The sequence below is a fragment of the Molothrus ater genome, chromosome 4 (genome assembly GCF_012460135.2).
Source record: "Molothrus ater isolate BHLD 08-10-18 breed brown headed cowbird chromosome 4, BPBGC_Mater_1.1, whole genome shotgun sequence".
Lineage (NCBI taxonomy): Eukaryota > Metazoa > Chordata > Aves > Passeriformes > Icteridae > Molothrus > Molothrus ater.
Genome location: NC_050481.2, coordinates 8124459 through 8140537, shown reverse-complemented (window position 1 = coordinate 8140537; position 16079 = coordinate 8124459). Strand labels below are relative to the sequence as shown.

Genomic DNA, 16079 nt, shown 5'->3' with positions numbered 1-16079 from the left:
TTATTTTTATTTTAATTTTTTGTTTATTTATATTTTTTATTTTAATTTTTTAACAGTTTTTGTTTTTCATGTCTTTTTATTAAAAATAGAAAAATTACAATGCTGTAAAGTGCCGTAAAGCGCGACTGTCGTAAAAGGAGCCGTAAAGCGCGACTGTCGCAAAAGGAGCCGTAAAGCGCGACTGTCGCAAAAGGGGTCGTAAAGCGCGACTGTCGTAAAAGGTGCCGTAAAGCGCGACTGTCGTAAAAGGAGCCGTAAAGCGCGACTGTCGTAAAAGGAGCCGTAAAGCGCGACTGTCGCAAAACTGCCGTAAAGCGCGACTGTCGTAAAAGGTGCCGTAAAGCGCGACTGTCGCAAAAGGGGTCGTAAAGCGCGACTGTCGCAAAGGGTACCGTAAAGCGCGATTGTCGCAAAAGGGGCCGTAAAGCGCGATTGTCGCAAAGGGTGCCGTAAAGCGCGACTGTCGTAAAAGGTGACGTAGAGCGCGACTGTCGCAAAAGGGGCCGTAAAGCGCGACTGTCGTAAAAGGGGTCGTAAAGCGCGACTGTCGTAAAAGGTGTCGTAAAGCGCGGCTGTCGCAAAAGGGGTCGTAAAGCGCAAATGCCGTAAAATTGCCGTAAAGCGCGACTGCCGTAAAATTGTGCCGTACAGGCTGGCGGCGCCCTGGCTGTCACGGGGTGCCGTACAACATGGCAGCGCCGTGGCCGTCGCGGAATGCCGTACAAGATGGCGACGGCCGACCGAGTGGGCGTGGCCAGTGTCGACGGGCTGACGTCATTAGGCGGCACTCTGCCTACAGTGCGCCGATGCAGACGCCGGGGGGCGCTGTGCCTGCAGTTCGCCGATGCAGACGGCAGGGGGCGCTGTGCCTGCAGTTCGCCGGTGCAGACGGCAGGGGGCGCTGTGCCTGCAGTTCGCCGGTGCAGACGGCAGGGGGCGCTGTGCCTGCAGTTCGCCGGTGCAGACGGCAGGGGGCGCTGTATAAATAGAGTGTAAAGTATAAACTATACAGAAGAAGAAATAAAAGCTCTATGTCACCTGCAGCTGTAGAAAATTTCAGGCTCCCATGGAGGAAATAGTTTTCCTAAAATCATTACCGTTTTGGGGTTTTTTGCACTCCCAGGTAGCCTGAACGTTTCTACTGCTGCTTTTTTATTCTAAAGCTAAAATGGAAAGCCAAGATTAAAAATATAGGTAGAGAAAAAAGAAAAGAAAAGAAAAGAAAAGAAAAGAAAAGAAAAGAAAAGAAAAGAAAAGAAAAGAAAAGAAAAGAAAAGAAAAGAAAAGAAAAGAAAAGAAAAGAAAAGAGAAAGAAAGAAAGAAAGAAAGAAAGAAAGAAAGAAAGAAAGAAAGAAAGAAAGAAAGAAAGAAAGAAAGAAAGAAAGAAAGAAAGGAAGAAAGGAAAGAAAGAAAGAAAGGAAAGAAAGAAAGGAAGGAAGAAAGAAAAGGAAAAAGGAAAGGAAAGGAAAGGAAAGGAAAGGAAAGGAAAGGAAAGGAAAGGAAAGGAAAGGAAAGGAAAGGAAAGGAAAGGAAAGGAAAGGAAAGGAAAGGAAGAAATAAAAAGAAGGAAGAGAAAGGAAGAAAAAAAAGTGAAAAAGGAAAAGGATGAGAGTGAAAAAGGAGGAGTGAGAGTGTAAAAGGGGGTGAAAAACAGAGTGAAAAAAAGAAAAAAGAGTTGGAGTGGAAAAGAAAGGACATTCGGGAGGGGCGGTGCTGCCTAAGGTGCTTCCGCGCCCAGGAGCGAAGGAGCCGTTTGATCCCCCGGCGGGACCGCAGCTCCCGGTGGCGGCAAACGGAGCGGTGGCTGTCAGTCCGAGACTACAACTCCCGGCAGGCCCTGCGGCCGTAAAGCGCGGCGTCTGACGCAACGGCCGACGCGCCATATGAATGGCTGGCGGGCCGAGGCGGCCGCGCGCCGGGGGAGCGGGCTGGGCGCGGGGAGCTCCCGGCGCCTCTCCCGCGCGGGACGGAGCCGCGGCAGCGACGCTGGAGGGGCGAAGCCTCCGGCCGGCCGCCCGCACGGAGCCGAGCGGCGCGGAAGGGGCGTCCGCCCGGTGCCTCGGCCTCGCTCAGCGGTCCCGGTGGCGGGGGCTCGGCTCGGGCGGGGCGCGCTGCCGCCCGCCGATGGCGGAGCGCCAGGCGGTGCTTTGCTGCCGCGGGCCGGGAGCTGCAGGAGCCGCCCCGGGCGAGCGGCGCCGGGCGCTGCCGCGGTCACTGTGCGGCGGCTGGCGGAGGCGCGGGAGCCGCCGAGCTGCAGCCGTGTCCCTCGGGCTGCTGCCGCTGCTGCGGGCGGGGGCGGACGAGCGGCTGGAATGACACGGCTGCTGAGTGCCTCAGTGCTCGTGGCTCTTTCTTCCACGCAAACAGATGGAGCGGCATCGCTGAGCAGTAAAACACAGCGATGGCCCGGAGAATGGCGAGCGCAAGGAGCGCCGGGCTGGATCCTTCTGCTGGCACAGGTGCGATCCGCAAACTCAGCCCCTTGTGCCCCTACCCTCCCGACCCCCAGGGGAAATGCTCTCCAGCCTCGAGCTGCTGCAAGGCAAAACGTGTGATTTGACACTAGGGTCCGGAAAAGGTTTCCGTTTAGATTAGCAAATGCCTCAATTGTTCTTGGTTACATCCTAGGATCGGTTTTAGGCAGTGACTTTATACCGCTTGTCGGATTTTCTTGTGCAATGGTAAGAAAATAGGCAGGTCTGATACTGGTTTCGCTTTTTTTCTACCTCCAGTTCCATGAGATTCTTTTATCCAAGCAATTGATTTACAGTTCTGCTGTAGGCATTTATGGTTCACTTTTTTTTTCTTTGCAGCACCCCTGACTTTTTTTTTTCTCTAAATCGGCAGTAAATACAGCTGAGTAAAATTACCTTGGTTTTCTTCCTTCTTTTTTAACTGAAATGTTTTTATTAATAATCCTATTTGAATATGCAGAACAAGTGGGTATGTCCTGTAATATATCCCAGCTTTTCTTGTTTACAGGGTACTCAGAAAATACTTTTCCCTTAGAGTCCCACTGAAACATTCTCAGTGCAATCTCCGTTAAGGTATGTGTTTACAAATAAGCCACCATCAGCTGAGATATTTGCCTGTGTACCTTTTCCTGTAATTCAGAGCTTGCGTTCTGTGGTTTTTATGATAAACCTATAAAAGTTGTGAAACTGTTTTGCAAGTCTTAATCGTTGAAGGCAGCAAGAAGTGGTTTTAAAGCCTGTTCTTGACCAGATAAAGGGAAAAAGTGTGAATTTGATGCTGAACTTGTCCTTTTTCATTTGACTTGCCTTGAATGATTTAGGAAGAGAGAGAACTAGAAAAAAGAGAGAAATAGAATTGGTTCTTGAGCCCTCCTAAAATGCTCCCCGTGATTCTGTGTGGAGCCAAAGTGAAGGGTGATGGAACAGAGCCCTGTGCTTTAGAAGGAAATCAATTTCAACCTGATCTCCACCCTGAGTCTCCCTAATTTCTGTTTTTAAAATGCAAACTAAGTTTAGGAAGTGTTGGAAGTCAGTATTTTGGGGAAGAAATGGCAGTTGCACCAACCGTTCCATTTCCCAGAGGCTCTGGGAACGATTCATTTTGTAAGCGCTGTAACTGCAATCGGTTGGTGGTTCGGGGTTGGAATGTGCACTTGCCCTCCTCTAAAGCACTCGTTCCTTTGCATTTCAGTGCCAGGAGTCTGGAGAAACTGGAGAAGAGCCCAAGAGACATTTTTCATCCTGAGATACAAAAGGTAGGAAGTGACTTTTCTTTGTTTGGTTCTTTTTCTTTATTAGTTTCTGGAAACAGAAGTAATTAAGTATAGATACCACTGGTTTGTTTCTTCCAGTAGCTAATAATAATAATAATAATAATAATAATAATAATAATAATAATAATAATAATAATAATAATAATAATAATAATGTGAAACTGCTTGAACTGTCATTATCCATTGAACTGGTCATTTCAAATCCAAACTTCTAAACACAAATAAAACCATCATCCTTGTAGAATCTTTAATAGGAGGGGGCTAAAGATGCTGTTTGTGTTGACAGGATTTATTGGTTCTGGAAGAGCAAGAGGTGAGTACAAGCCTGACTACTTCTTGCTCACAGACCCGTCCGGTGAATGCAGCTTTGTATTTTGATGGGCTTTTGATGGCTTGGAAATCAATTGCTCGTTACAGTAAAAAGAAGTAATGTTTTTTTGAACATGACAATAAAAATAGCTTAAAGCACCAACTTAAAATTACTACCTTAAATTGGTGATCTATTATTATTATGCTATACTATCAAAATGTAAAGGTAAATGATTATGTATTAGGAGGTGGTATGAGATGTATGTTCTAATGCGTAGGATGTATACAAAGATACACACACACTTGCAAGTCCTTAGAGGAAACAAATTTTTATGTCTTCTGTTTGACTGTTTACCATATAATAGTTGGTTTTATTTTCCAGGGATTGGTGAATTTTAAATTTGGAGTCCTCTGTGCTAAGGATGGTCAGCTTACAGGTGATGAAATGTTCAGTCATGGTGAGTTTTTCACCTTCTCCTTAATTGTTTTGTTCACCTACATAAAAAAAAAAAAAAGGTATGTTTATTATTTGTTACCCTGTTCTGTCCGTTTCCTCAGTATTTGCTGGGGCTCTGCTTACCCAAGCTTTGGGTAAAACAAGCTTTGGGTTCCTTCTGTCCCACTGGGTGTTGCCCAGTTTGGTTGCATCTGGTGAAATTCACCCTGAGCCCTTACAGAACCAGCTCAAACCACGTGAGAGCCATTCGCAGCTCTCTCAGGACACCCGGAGGAGGATGGGTGACGTTTCTGAGCATCTGGCAAGTGTACTTCTATCAAAACTCGGCCTGTGACATTGCTGGGGAAAACCCTTCTGTATCCTGGAGGGTTCCTCAGACTCTGTTGAGGATCCAGTTAGCAGTTGCTCACCTGGATGGTTCCAGCTCCTCAAGTTAACACTTGTACTCTTGCCCTGTAGTTTAGATCTATTGTAGTTTTGTTATTTTGCACGATTTTGCGTCTTTGGAAAATAACGTGCGTTTCACTCTTTGGAACCTCTCGGATCATTCTTTGGTGCAGCACCACCTAATGGGACACTTGGCTGCTGTGCTGAAGGGCTTGGTTACTGGGATTGTAAATCCCGGAGAGTTTGTAAGTCTTCTGTCCCCAGGGAGGTGTCACGCTTTGTTCACTCTGTTTGTCAGGTGCTGCTTCTCGTTGGAAGTATTAACTTCAAACTGCCCTGTTCTTTTTTTAACTTTTTTTCCTGGTTCTCTCCGTAGGGCAGGGAAGGACTCTCGTATCCCGGTCGTCAGACTCAGCGCTGCCCGAGAAGATACAGAGACTGTAAAAATCATAAGGAGCAAATAGGACTGCAGAGGAAACAAACTGGAGAGAACAAAAGGTGATGTTGTTCTCCTTAGCCTGGATTAGAAACATCCCCTGTGCTTTGATGCCGGTGGCTGCCAGGGGCTCGTTAGGTCTTTTTAGGCAGGTGTAGGTGTTCACTTGTAGGTTTTCTGTCTGGACGAGTCAATTCAGACTTTGCTAAGCTTATATTGGAAAATTACTCTCTAGTTCAGTCCAGCATGACATTTTTGAATGTTGTAAAAAAAACATGTTACTTTGAATTTGCTAATGATGAGAAGCTTTAGGTTTCAGGGTTGGGAGATATGAGAAGAATTTTGTGGGGATGTTAGACTGGCATAAAGCCCACTTTAGGCTGGACTGGCACACTTGCAGATCCCCTATCCAACAGGAGTGCTTAGATTAGCCTGGGTGCTGCCCATTGTTTCTGTAGGAATAAATGTTTCCTGGTCTTCAGAAGTAAGCTGCTTTGAAAACCTGGAAGCTGCAGTACAGTGACAATCCACGTGCTTGGGATTCAAAGGAGATTTCAGAAGGGTGATGGGCTTTTGTCTTTTCCTACAAGTCCATGTAACCCTACAGAGGAGTTTTTAATTGCGTGCTGCCGAGTCATCCATCAGAGCCCTGTTGTACCGATGATCATGCAAATACAAAACAAAAAATCAGAGCCTGTCCCAGCCCCTTAGAGCCCAGCCCATTATTTCCTCAGGCTGCCCTCTGTGTGCCATTGATACTCAGCACGGGAGCGAGCTGAGGGTTGCTGCAGCTGTTGGGAACAAACTCCTTCTCGTCACACAGCAATAGAACTGGGACGACGCCTGGGCCGGCGCCTCTCTGCTCTCGTCTCCCCAATCTCCAGCAGAGCAGCTCCGGCCCATCCGGGTGTGCGTGACCCAGTTCCCGATGGTCTGAACGCGCTGAGCAGCGCTCGGCTGCTGGGGGGTTCAGGGAGGGCAGAGTGTGCATTATCATCCTCCTGAACCTACAGACAAACCAAGGGAGAAGCCATAGGGTGGCAATCAGTCGCATACATGCTGAATAAAACTCGCCGGTGTTTGTAAGGATTGTTTCTGCTTGTTCTTTGTTGTGCTTCTGTGCTTAGGAAGCGTCCCTTGAAAATGAGTTCAGTTCATCACTTGAAACTTTGTTTGCAGACCCTCACTGAGCAGAATTTGTTGCAGACTCGGTGCACGCTGGCCCTCCTGGGAGTGTGAGGAGCTCCAGCGTGCTACTTTGTGCTTTAGGACACTCTGAGGGATTTATTCCTTTTGGGAGCCACGATGAGAATTCCCAAGAGAGGTAGTAATAAGGTATGACATTGGGAAAAAGCCTGTGTCCTTGGAATGTTGTTGTTGTCGTCAAAAGTTAATTTTTCCTTCTTTCTTAGCCAGTAGTCAGCTTTTTGCTTTATTTTTGTGGCATCAGTATTGGATTGTTTAAAAAATTGCTTCAAAATAACTGCAGTGGCTGGCCACCAGGACCTTGTTCAGATTTGCCTATTTGCTTGTAGCTAAAACGTTTCCATATTGTTTCTCGTTCTATTGAAGAAACTGCTGCCCAGTCACCTAAGAACTGAACATCTATCTGTCTAGAACATGGGGAGAGGATTTAGGTCGTGTCTTTGTTTCCAGAAAAAAGTTCCAGTGTAGTTTCTAACTAGAGGAAAAGGGGGGGTGAAGACTCGGGGCTCTGATGCTGTTGGGGGCACCCCGAGGTGCCCAGGAGAGGGAGCCCCACTGCGGTGCAGGAGCAGGTATGTTATCACGTACTAGAGAGCAAATGATAAATAGAAATAGGAAAATTATAAATATAAAAATAGTTTTTAAATCGTTAAATAAAGCGGGGTTTTTATTTGTCAATAGGCAGGGTTTTGATTATAAAAAATATAAATACAAACAATATGAAGGTAGAAATCTAAGTCTAGAAATATATCATAAATACATACAGATCAAGTTTAAAAATAGAAGAAAAAATAGTTGTAGCAGTAGATACGATACATAATATAAATAATAATTTAAATACGTGTCTAGAATTTTATAGATATTATATATAATGCTTAATATATTGCATCAAAAGACACTATAACTATAAATGTGAATATAATTAGACAACGTATAAAAATACTTCGATATCATTTAAAAGAAGGCATTTATTGTATTTATTTGGATAGGGATGGGGTTTTTATTTGGACTAATAGAAGTATTCTAGAAATGTAAATCTAACTATAGAAAGATACAATCGATAGAGAAAGATATTTCTAAAAACACAACCGAACGACGCCGCCTTCGGGGGAATCGCACGAGCTCGGCCGAAGCAAGGCGAGAGCGGCCGACCCTGACGGCCTCGAGCGAACCGGGGCGAGCGGAGCCGAGGCGCGCCCAAGGCACAGAGCGGCTGGGAGTTGGGCCGAAGCGAGGCGAGCTCGGCCGAAGAGGCGAATGCAGGCGACAAGAGCCGAGTTGAGGCGACAAGAGCCGACTCGAGCCGAGCGTCTCCGGAGCGAGCCGAGCTCCGCCGAGCGCAGCATCCCGGGCAGGGCGAGGCGCCGGGCCGGGCTCGGGGTGCAGCCGGGGCTCTGGGAGGCTTCCCCGCCTGTCCCTCTCTCTAGCCCTCCTTCCTTCTCCCCGTATTCGCCTTCTCTCGCTCCCTTTCCCCCATTCCCTCTCCCCCCACAAACCCGGCTCCTTCCTGTCCTGTCCCTAGCCCGCTACTCCCTTCTGTTCCCCCTCTCTCCTTCCTCTGCCCAGCCTCCCTGTACCCTCGTCCCGGGCTTTCCCTTCCCGTCCCGCTTTCCTGCGCAGCCCGAGCTCCCTCGCCGCCCTTTCTCATGCCCTGCTCTCGCTCCTCTCTTCCCGTGCCCCCTTTCCTTCTTTGCCCCGCAGCCGCGGGGCTCGGGCTGCCGGAGAATAAAGCCCCGAGGGCCGGAGCCCGGCGCCCCTGGGCCCTTGCAGGAGTCCCCGCGCGGGGCCGGAGGCTCTCGGCGGATCCCCCCGTGCCGCTCAAGCAGCCCGGCCGACAGCGCCGGAGCTGCGGCTTTGCCGGCATCGCGCTGAGAGCGGCCCCCGCCCTGTGCCGGGCCGTCCCCGCCGTCTGTGCCGCTCCCTCTCTCGCTGCCCCCGGCCCGTGACAGCGAGGCTGGGCAGGAACCTCAACCCTTCTGGGGGCTGCCCCCGCTTTCTTGTTGCAGCAGAATCCCTTGCTGGGGCCATGCACGTGTGGGAAGGGCTTGGGGGAAGCGCTGCGCTGCTGTCCAGGGCAGTTCTGAGCCTTCTTTGGGGGTCAGGAAAAGGGGCGGTGAAGACTCGGGGCTCTGATGCCGTTGGGGGCACCCCAAGGTGCCCAGGAGAGGGAGCCCCACTGCGGTGCAGGAGCAGGTGGGGGGCGGGCGAGGGGCGGGGGTCACGCTGGGTGCCGTCCCCCAGAGGGACCCAAAGCTGCCACCAAATGCGCAGGGAAATTGCATTCCAATGTCTTGGGACAGAGGCTCATGGGAAGTTTTCTCAGCTATCCAAGGCACGGAGCCCTGGAGCCAAGTCAGCCTGAGCTGCTGCGTGCTTGCTGTGAGCCTTGAGGTGAGCGCGCATCATTGCGGGCTTGGGATCGATTGAAATGCGCTAAGGAAACCAGCTCTGGCGAGGGAGGCAGGGAGGGAAATGCTCTCTTAACATGTGCCAATGCTTCTGTCAAACTCATCAGGGCAGGACAGCGTCCAGACTGAAAGTGTGAGAAGATGTGGAATGAGACAGAATCTGACAGGAGCACCGGACTCACAAGTGCACGAATTTTGCTTTTGGCTTGGATTTAAACTCAGAAGTTGTAAGGAATTTGGGAAGGAGAAGGGACATTTCAGAAGGAGAAGAAGGAGAAGTTGTTGCAGTCCTGGCAAAATCTTTGGTTCTAGCTAATAAAAAAAGTTACTTCAAAAAATAAAAAAGAGTTTTTTTTTTTTTCCTTCACTGTGGTATTCGTTGGTGGTATATGGTGTGTTGTTTTATTTCTTGGTCTTATTAACTCTGTGTAAATAGTTTTTTGAGTGATGTTCACTTTCTGGACGGGTTGGTTTGTATTTGAGGTAGGATTAATTTCAAGAGGTTTCTTTCCTAGACTTCTGACAGGTATTCCTGGGATTTTGGTTTTGTTTACTGTATGTATCAACAGAGAGATTTGGTAGGGCCAGCCGGGCTGCTGGAGTTTTGGGTGTTAATTTATTAGATGGCTTTTGTTCAATGCAGTTTTGAATTGTTGAAAGGGTTTTTAATGTAGTGGTTTTAAGGCGGTTTTTAAGAATTGTTTGTATTGTTTCATGTTGTTTGTAGTTGGTGTATGATCAGGGATATGGTGGAACTTCTTGAACGTTCTGGTTTTAGCGTTCCTAAGTTCCGATTTCTTTCTGCTTTGCTGTTTTGTTTCTGGTTTTCTTTTGGGGGACAGGGGCGTTTGTATACGATGGGTTCCTAGAGGCACTATGTCTTTCAATTTGGGTAGTGATATTTTTTAGTATTTTAATAGGTTAGAGTTTTTATTTTCATGCTTTTATTTATATTTTAATTTCTTAAAATAATTTTTATAGATTATTGGTTATTATTTGTGAGTTAGCATAAAGGTAGAGCTTTGGGGGCTTTTTTTAGTAATGTTTAGGGTCAGTTGTAGGGTTTTGAGTTTAGTGAGTTGGTTGGATTTAATTTTTCATGGGTGTTTGTTTTTACTAGCAGTTCTGTCATTTTCCATGTGTATCTGAGTTGTTTGGGGTTTTGAGCCATTGGTTTAGGAGGAAGTTTATGATGAGAATGTACGGAGCTTTTGGGCTAGTTATAGTGGGATTTCAAATTTCTTGACAGTTCGGTTGATTTGAGTTTTTCTTAGGGTTAAATGTCGTGGGGTCTTTGTTCTGTTAGTCCTAGAAATAGGTTTTGTTTGGATATGCTGCGATGGATGAGCGTGGGCTGCGTACCGGTGCTGACGAAGGCGCAGGATTTTTGTGGTTCTGATGCGTTGGGTCAATGAATTGATATGGTCTAATATATAGATTAAAGTAGAAATAAATATAAATATAAAAATAAATATAAAATGATAGTGGTAAACATAAATATAGAAAACAAATAGCTAAGTATATAAAACTATAATTTATAGTGTATTATTCTAACATATGATAATATATATAAATGATAGTCTATTTTATAGATATATCCAAAGATATATAAATATAGATTGTAAATATAAAAATATTTAAATATAGTTAAAATAAATTGGGGATTTTTTGATTTGATTTGGTTATAGGCTGGGTTTTTGTATAAATAATTAAAATAATATAAAAGTAGAAATACAAATATATATTATAGATACGAATATCTATAAATATTTATTATAAATAAATACAAGAAATATACAATATAAAAATGATATATCTATTTTTATATTATTTATATTATTTATAAAAAACCCCCTCCTCTGTGCAGTCTGTCGCAGTTGCCCACAGTCTGTCGTGCTGCTTACAGAAGTGCCAAAAGCCAAAACCTTGAGGAACAGACCTTAATGTGACTCTATAAATGGCTTTAACAATCCCCTCCTTTCTTGTTTTCATTTTGAGGCAATCCTGATTGCCTTTGGTTTTCTCCAGCCAGAGTTAATCCAAAATCTGTCTCTTCAGGCCCCTTTCTGGCCTTGCCTAGAGCACAGCACACTTTTTCCCCCTTGAATGTTTCTCCTGGCTGGTGAGGCCATGAAAGGAGTGGGAGATGATGGGAGAGGAGCTCAGTGCAGGCAATTGCAGAGTTCCTCGCTCTCCCCTGTGCAATAAGGAGGGGAGCATTGCCCAGCAGGCAGACGATGGAACGAGTGGAGATGCCTTGTGAGGAAGGCAGAAGGAATTAATGTCTGCAGGAGCCCAGGGAGCGCTGGGGCTGTAACTGGGAGATGCACAGCAGACATTCTCCCCAAAGGCAGGGCAGGGGCGGTTTCTCCTGTTTCTGGGCAATGCCGGGGTGGCTGTCACTGCTGCTGCCACTGGAACTCTCAGCCCAGGGCTCAGGCCATCGCCAGCAATCATCTCTGCCAGCTCATGGGCATTGCTGGATGTCTCCTGTGCTGCTCAGTGACGCTCAGCAGCCTCAGTTCTGGTCAAAATCATTTCAGTGGGAGCTATGAGGCACAAAAATGCTGAGACCGATTTCACAGAGCCACCTGTCCCTTGTGAGTGCAGGGTGCAATCCCAGCAGAGCAGGGGCAGCTCTCCCTGGCTGTGCTTTCTCTCAGCACCTGAATGACCCTCAGTGTTTGGCAGGAAAGGGGCTCCAGTAAACTGCCTCCTTTCTCCTCCTCCTGGAGTCCCAGCTGCAGAAAGAACTGAGCAGTGGGGTGCAATCCTTGTTTGAAATGGCTGAGAATGAATCTCGATCCCAGCCTCAGAACTGAGCCCCGGGCGTTGCGTTTGCCTTCTCCTGGGTGCGCTGCAGTCGCTGCCGTGCCCCAGGGCAGGGATTTGTGTGCCAGCCTTGGCAGGCTGAAGTGCTGGAGATCTCTCGGTGGGCAGGAAATGGAATGGGCTGCCTTGGCCGCACCTGCTCCTGCCAGCTGGATCCAATATCCATGGGGGACTTTGCAGGCACCGCGTGCGTCAGTCCCGCTCCTTAGGGCAGGCTCCCAGCTCTGCCCTGGCACTGATCCGGGAGCTCTGGGACACCAAAGGTTTGGAGCGGCCCCTGAGCCTCGGCAATGCCTGCAGGGCCGGAGGCTTCCCTGGGCCAGGGCAGGGAATCCCTGCTTGTTCCCAGGCGGAATGCCCGGGCTGGAGCGGCTGGGAGGCGTGGCCCATGGACAGGGACGCGAGCTAAAGGCCGAGAGCTCAGGTGGAAGCAGCGGCTGCCAAGGGAGCTGAGCCAGAGGCAGCCCGGGCAGGGCAGAGGATGGGAATCCTGAAAGGTGAACGTGCCCAGACCGGCAAAGGGCAGAAAGCAAAAGTCCAAGCCAGCAAAAGACAACGTAAACTGTGGAGATAAAAAGACTCTTGAATTTGCCTTTTCATAATGAAATAAATACAGCTGGAACAACATCAATAAAAGCAGTGGGAAGGATCATAGCAACAGGTGGGGTTTTGCTCAGCTCTGCTTCGCTTTGATTCCACTACAAAAGATCGAGGCTTCTCAGGAAGATGGAAATGAACACATAGGTTGATCCAAGAGCAGTGAAAAGTGGGAATGAGGCACTTGTAGCCCCAGGAATGGCTCTGCCCTTGTGCGCTAAGAGAGCTTCAGCAGCAATTTCCGCTTTGGTGACATTTTCCAACAACGTGGATTTTCTACAGGGGCAGACTTGGAAAAGAGCAGCTCCACGCTGAGATCACGTTGAGAGCTGCTCATGAGTGTCACAGCTGCAGCTCCCCAGAAGCTGAACTGTTCACTGCAGAAAGAAGGAGAGGCAATTTGTTTTGCCATTATCAGTGTGCTAACAATGTGTGCCATGCAAAGGTCACGAGCAGAGATGGCAGCAGGCTTTGCTCTGAGAAGCAGAACAGGTTGGATTTAGGGCATCCTAATGAGATTAGAGTGAGACAAAAGCTCAGCTGATAGGAGCAGAGGAGCACGTGGATCCATCCAGGGATTTCTGTCATGGAAAGCTAAATAGGCAAAGATCTGGCATCAGCTTTAATTGATGGCTGTCATCTTTCCGCTTTTGAGACCTAGTCAGTGGCATGGTATTGGCCAGAGTTTTAAACAGACAATGGCATCAGGTGTTAGGAATCTTAGCTGGGTGTGATTGCGTAAAGAAGGAAAGGAGAACAGCGTTGTTTATCTTTGTTTTGGAGCCTGCAGCCATTGTGGCTGCTTTGCACAGTGCACGTTGGTAGCGGTCGGTGTGCGAGAGTCTGTAAAATGAATATGAAAGCTTCTGGCCATGCCTTGATCCCGCCCAAGGAGCACAGAGCGAGTTCTCCCCTCAGGAGCAGCCCTGTCGGCCGGCAGTGCCGGCTCCTCCCGGGCACTCCCATCCGCCTCCTCCTCCTGGCGGAGCCCGAGCAGAGAGCCCGCGTCCCCGAGTCCCCGGGCGGGATGCGAGTCCCGGGCTCGGGCCCGTCCCTCTGCTCCCGCTCCGTGCAAGGGGCTCGGTGCCGGCTGCTGCCGAGCCCCGGCCGCTGGGGCTCCGCTTCCTCTGCCAAAGCTGCCGCTGTCCCTGAGAGAGGCGGGGCAGCTGCCATGGCCCGGGAGCGCGGCCATCCTTGGGGAGCTGCTCCTTCCCGGCGGCGGCAGCTGGGAGCTGCCTCAGCCTGAGCTCAGGAGCCGGGCAGGAGCGCCCGGATCGTCACCCGCTGCTGCCCGCTCCGGCCCGGGCACCGGGCACCCCTTCGGTTCCCCCGGGCCGAGCGGATCCGGGGCTGCTCCCCGCGCCGCGGCAGCGCCCGGAGCCACGAGCGGCATCGCTCCGTGAGCCGGAGGCGGCGCAACAAACCCGGCTGGGGATAACGGGATATCACAGTGCTGGGATAACGCGGTATTGCAGACGGGCTGCATTTTATGGCATCCTTTCAGGGCAGGCTTCCTACCTTCTAATGCCACGGGTGGGTTTTTTGCTAGCCTGAAGCAGTTCTCACAGGAGAATCAAATGTGTGAGAGGTCCATTCCCTGTGACCATCTGTGGGGATGGCCGCAGTCAATTCCACGACCCTGTGAACTGAGACTAATAAATTGGGCATTTTTCTGGTCTCAGAATCGGAGTCTTAAGTCCTGTGGGTTGTTTGTTTGTGGGTTTTTTTTTTTTTTGTTTGTTTGGGGTTTTTTTTGTGGTGGTGAAGGTGAGGAGGGCTCAGGGACAAAGTCCTCCGCTGCTGGCACTTGGACCCAGTCCCAGCTGGGCAGGCCGAGGGCTGTGAAGCCGGGACTTGAGCCCTGTGTTTCGGGGGTGCAGAACGAGGCTCGCCCAGGCCTCGAGCACAGAGGCCGAGTCCTGCATTTTGGGGCCCGGGGCCAGAGCCCAAATGCTGCGTGCGAGTGCTCAGAAGGCGGAGCCCCGGCCCGGCGCTGTCCGGGCCCGGCCCCGGCCTGACGGGGGCGGCTTCGGGGCTGAGAGAAGCGCTCGGGCGCTCCCTCGTGGCGCTCGGCAGCGGAGGCCGAGCTGCGGCCGAGGCTCTTCCCGGAGCCGGGACACTCGTGGGGCCTCTCCCCGGTGCCGATGGGCGGGGGGTGAGGAGCCGGGAGCGCGGCGTTGCGGGGCCCGTGGGGCCGGGGTTCGGGGGCTCGGGCCCAGCCCCCGCCGCGGTCTCGGGTGCCGGAGGCCCCGGGGCCGTTGCCGGGCGGGCGGGGAGGTGCCGGGGGCAGGAGGCGGGGCGGGAGCCGCGGTGTCCCCGGGCCTGGGCGGGTCCCGGCCGGGGCTCGGCGAGCCCGGGCCCGACGGAGCGGGACGGGAAGGCGGGGCCGGCGGTTGCCGCTCCCTGGCCGCCACTCCCGCCCGCGGCGCCGGGACACGGAAGGTGACACCGGGACGGGGCTCTGCGGGCTCAGGAGAGCCAGGCCCCTCCCGCCCCATAGCGATGCCAGTCGCGATGGCGACGGGGGAGAGGCGGCACCGGCCGGGGCCCCCGGCAGAGCCAGGCAGCGCTCGGCCCCCGCAGCCCAGGCCGCGGTCACGGCCCCGCCGCAGCGCCCCGGGCTCCGAGCGGTCCCCGGCGGGAGCAGCCGTCGGGCGGGGCTCGCACAGCGCCGAGCGAGGCTCCCGAGCGATGGCCCCGGGACCGGGGGGGACAGGGGGGCGGGGCCGGCACAGGTGCGAGGGGCGGGGCCACGGAGCGCGGGCACGGGGCGATGCGACGGTGCCACCGCGGCCGGGGGTGGGGGGCAGAGCGCCGCTGGGGTGTGCCGGGCGGTGCCGCCTCTCCCCCGTCGGGCGGATGGAAGCGGCATCGGGCCCGGGACCGGTTTGGGGCCCGGGATGGGCGCGGGCACGGGGCGCTGCCGGGTGCGGGATCGCGGCCGTTCCCCGGTGCGGAGCCGCCGTGTGGGGCCGGCACCACGCAGGGCGCCCTCTGGCGGACACGGAGCGCGGTGCGAGCGCGGCGCCCCCGCCTGGCGGGGGACAGCGGTGCGGGGGGCGGAGCCTGAAAACAGGGGGCGGGGACAGGGGCGGAACCGGGCGGCACAAGGGACGGGGCCTGAGAGAACGGGGGCGGGGCCAGGCGGCACAAAGGGCGGGACCAGGGGCGGGGCCGGCTCAGGTGTGCACGGCGGGCGCGGCTCAGGTGTGCGGGGCCCCAGAGCGGCTGCGCGGGGCGGGGCCGAGGTGTTTTAAACCCCGGAAATCGCTTGGCCGCCATTTGCTCACTCAGAGCACGCTGCGGACGGGAGCTCCCTGTCCGGGCTCCGCAGGTAAGGCGCGGAGGCTTCGGCCTCCCTTTCTGTCCCTCTCTCTATCCCTCCTTCCTTCCCCGCGTATTCCCTTTCTTTCTCCCCCTTCCCTCTCGCCCTGAGACGCTCCTTTCCTCTCCTCCCAAACCCGACTCCCCCCACTCGTTCCTGTCGTGTCCCTTCCCCGCTACTCCCTTCTATTCCCCTCTTTCCACCGTCCCTCTTGTCCCCCCTCGGCCTTTCCCTTCCTGTCCCGCTTCCTCGTCACTCCGACCCCTCTCCCTCCCCGTCCTCACCACCCCCATCTCTCCTGTCTCCCCGTCCTCCCCTCTCCTCCTTTCCTCGCAGCCGCGGGGCTCGGGGTGCCGGGCAATAATAAAGCCCTG

The 16079-nt window shown here is 52.0% G+C and overlaps 2 protein-coding genes across 8 annotated transcripts; both read left to right on the top strand.

The window, feature by feature from the left end:
- The first annotated feature begins 1453 nt into the window (after positions 1–1453).
- On the top strand, positions 1454–6545 carry LOC118686700 (translation initiation factor IF-2-like). Of its 7 annotated transcripts, none has more exons than XR_008508335.1 (7): positions 1454–2459; positions 2983–3047; positions 3667–3730; positions 4035–4103; positions 4440–4515; positions 5278–5399; positions 6517–6545. XR_008508335.1 is itself a non-coding variant. In XM_036383053.2 (3 exons), the coding sequence occupies exons 1-2, from the start codon at positions 1884–1886 to the stop codon at positions 3718–3720; spliced, it is 630 nt and encodes a 209-aa protein (XP_036238946.1). In that variant the 5' UTR covers positions 1512–1883; the 3' UTR covers positions 3721–3730; positions 4035–4178. The 7 variants fall into 7 exon arrangements, 1 of the variants encoding a protein (XP_036238946.1); XR_008508334.1 differs by lacking the exon at positions 6517–6545 and adding an exon at positions 6072–6423 and having other exon boundaries at positions 1455–2459; XR_008508332.1 differs by lacking the exon at positions 6517–6545 and having other exon boundaries at positions 1456–2459; positions 5278–6423.
- Positions 6546–7491: 946 nt separating this feature from the next.
- Positions 7492–9296, top strand: LOC118686705 (uncharacterized). The gene is made up of 2 exons (XM_054514658.1): positions 7492–8934; positions 9059–9296. Exon 1 carries the CDS (start codon positions 7801–7803, stop codon positions 8413–8415), a length of 615 nt encoding a protein of 204 aa, XP_054370633.1. The 5' UTR covers positions 7492–7800; the 3' UTR covers positions 8416–8934; positions 9059–9296.
- The last annotated feature ends 6783 nt before the right edge of the window (positions 9297–16079 follow it).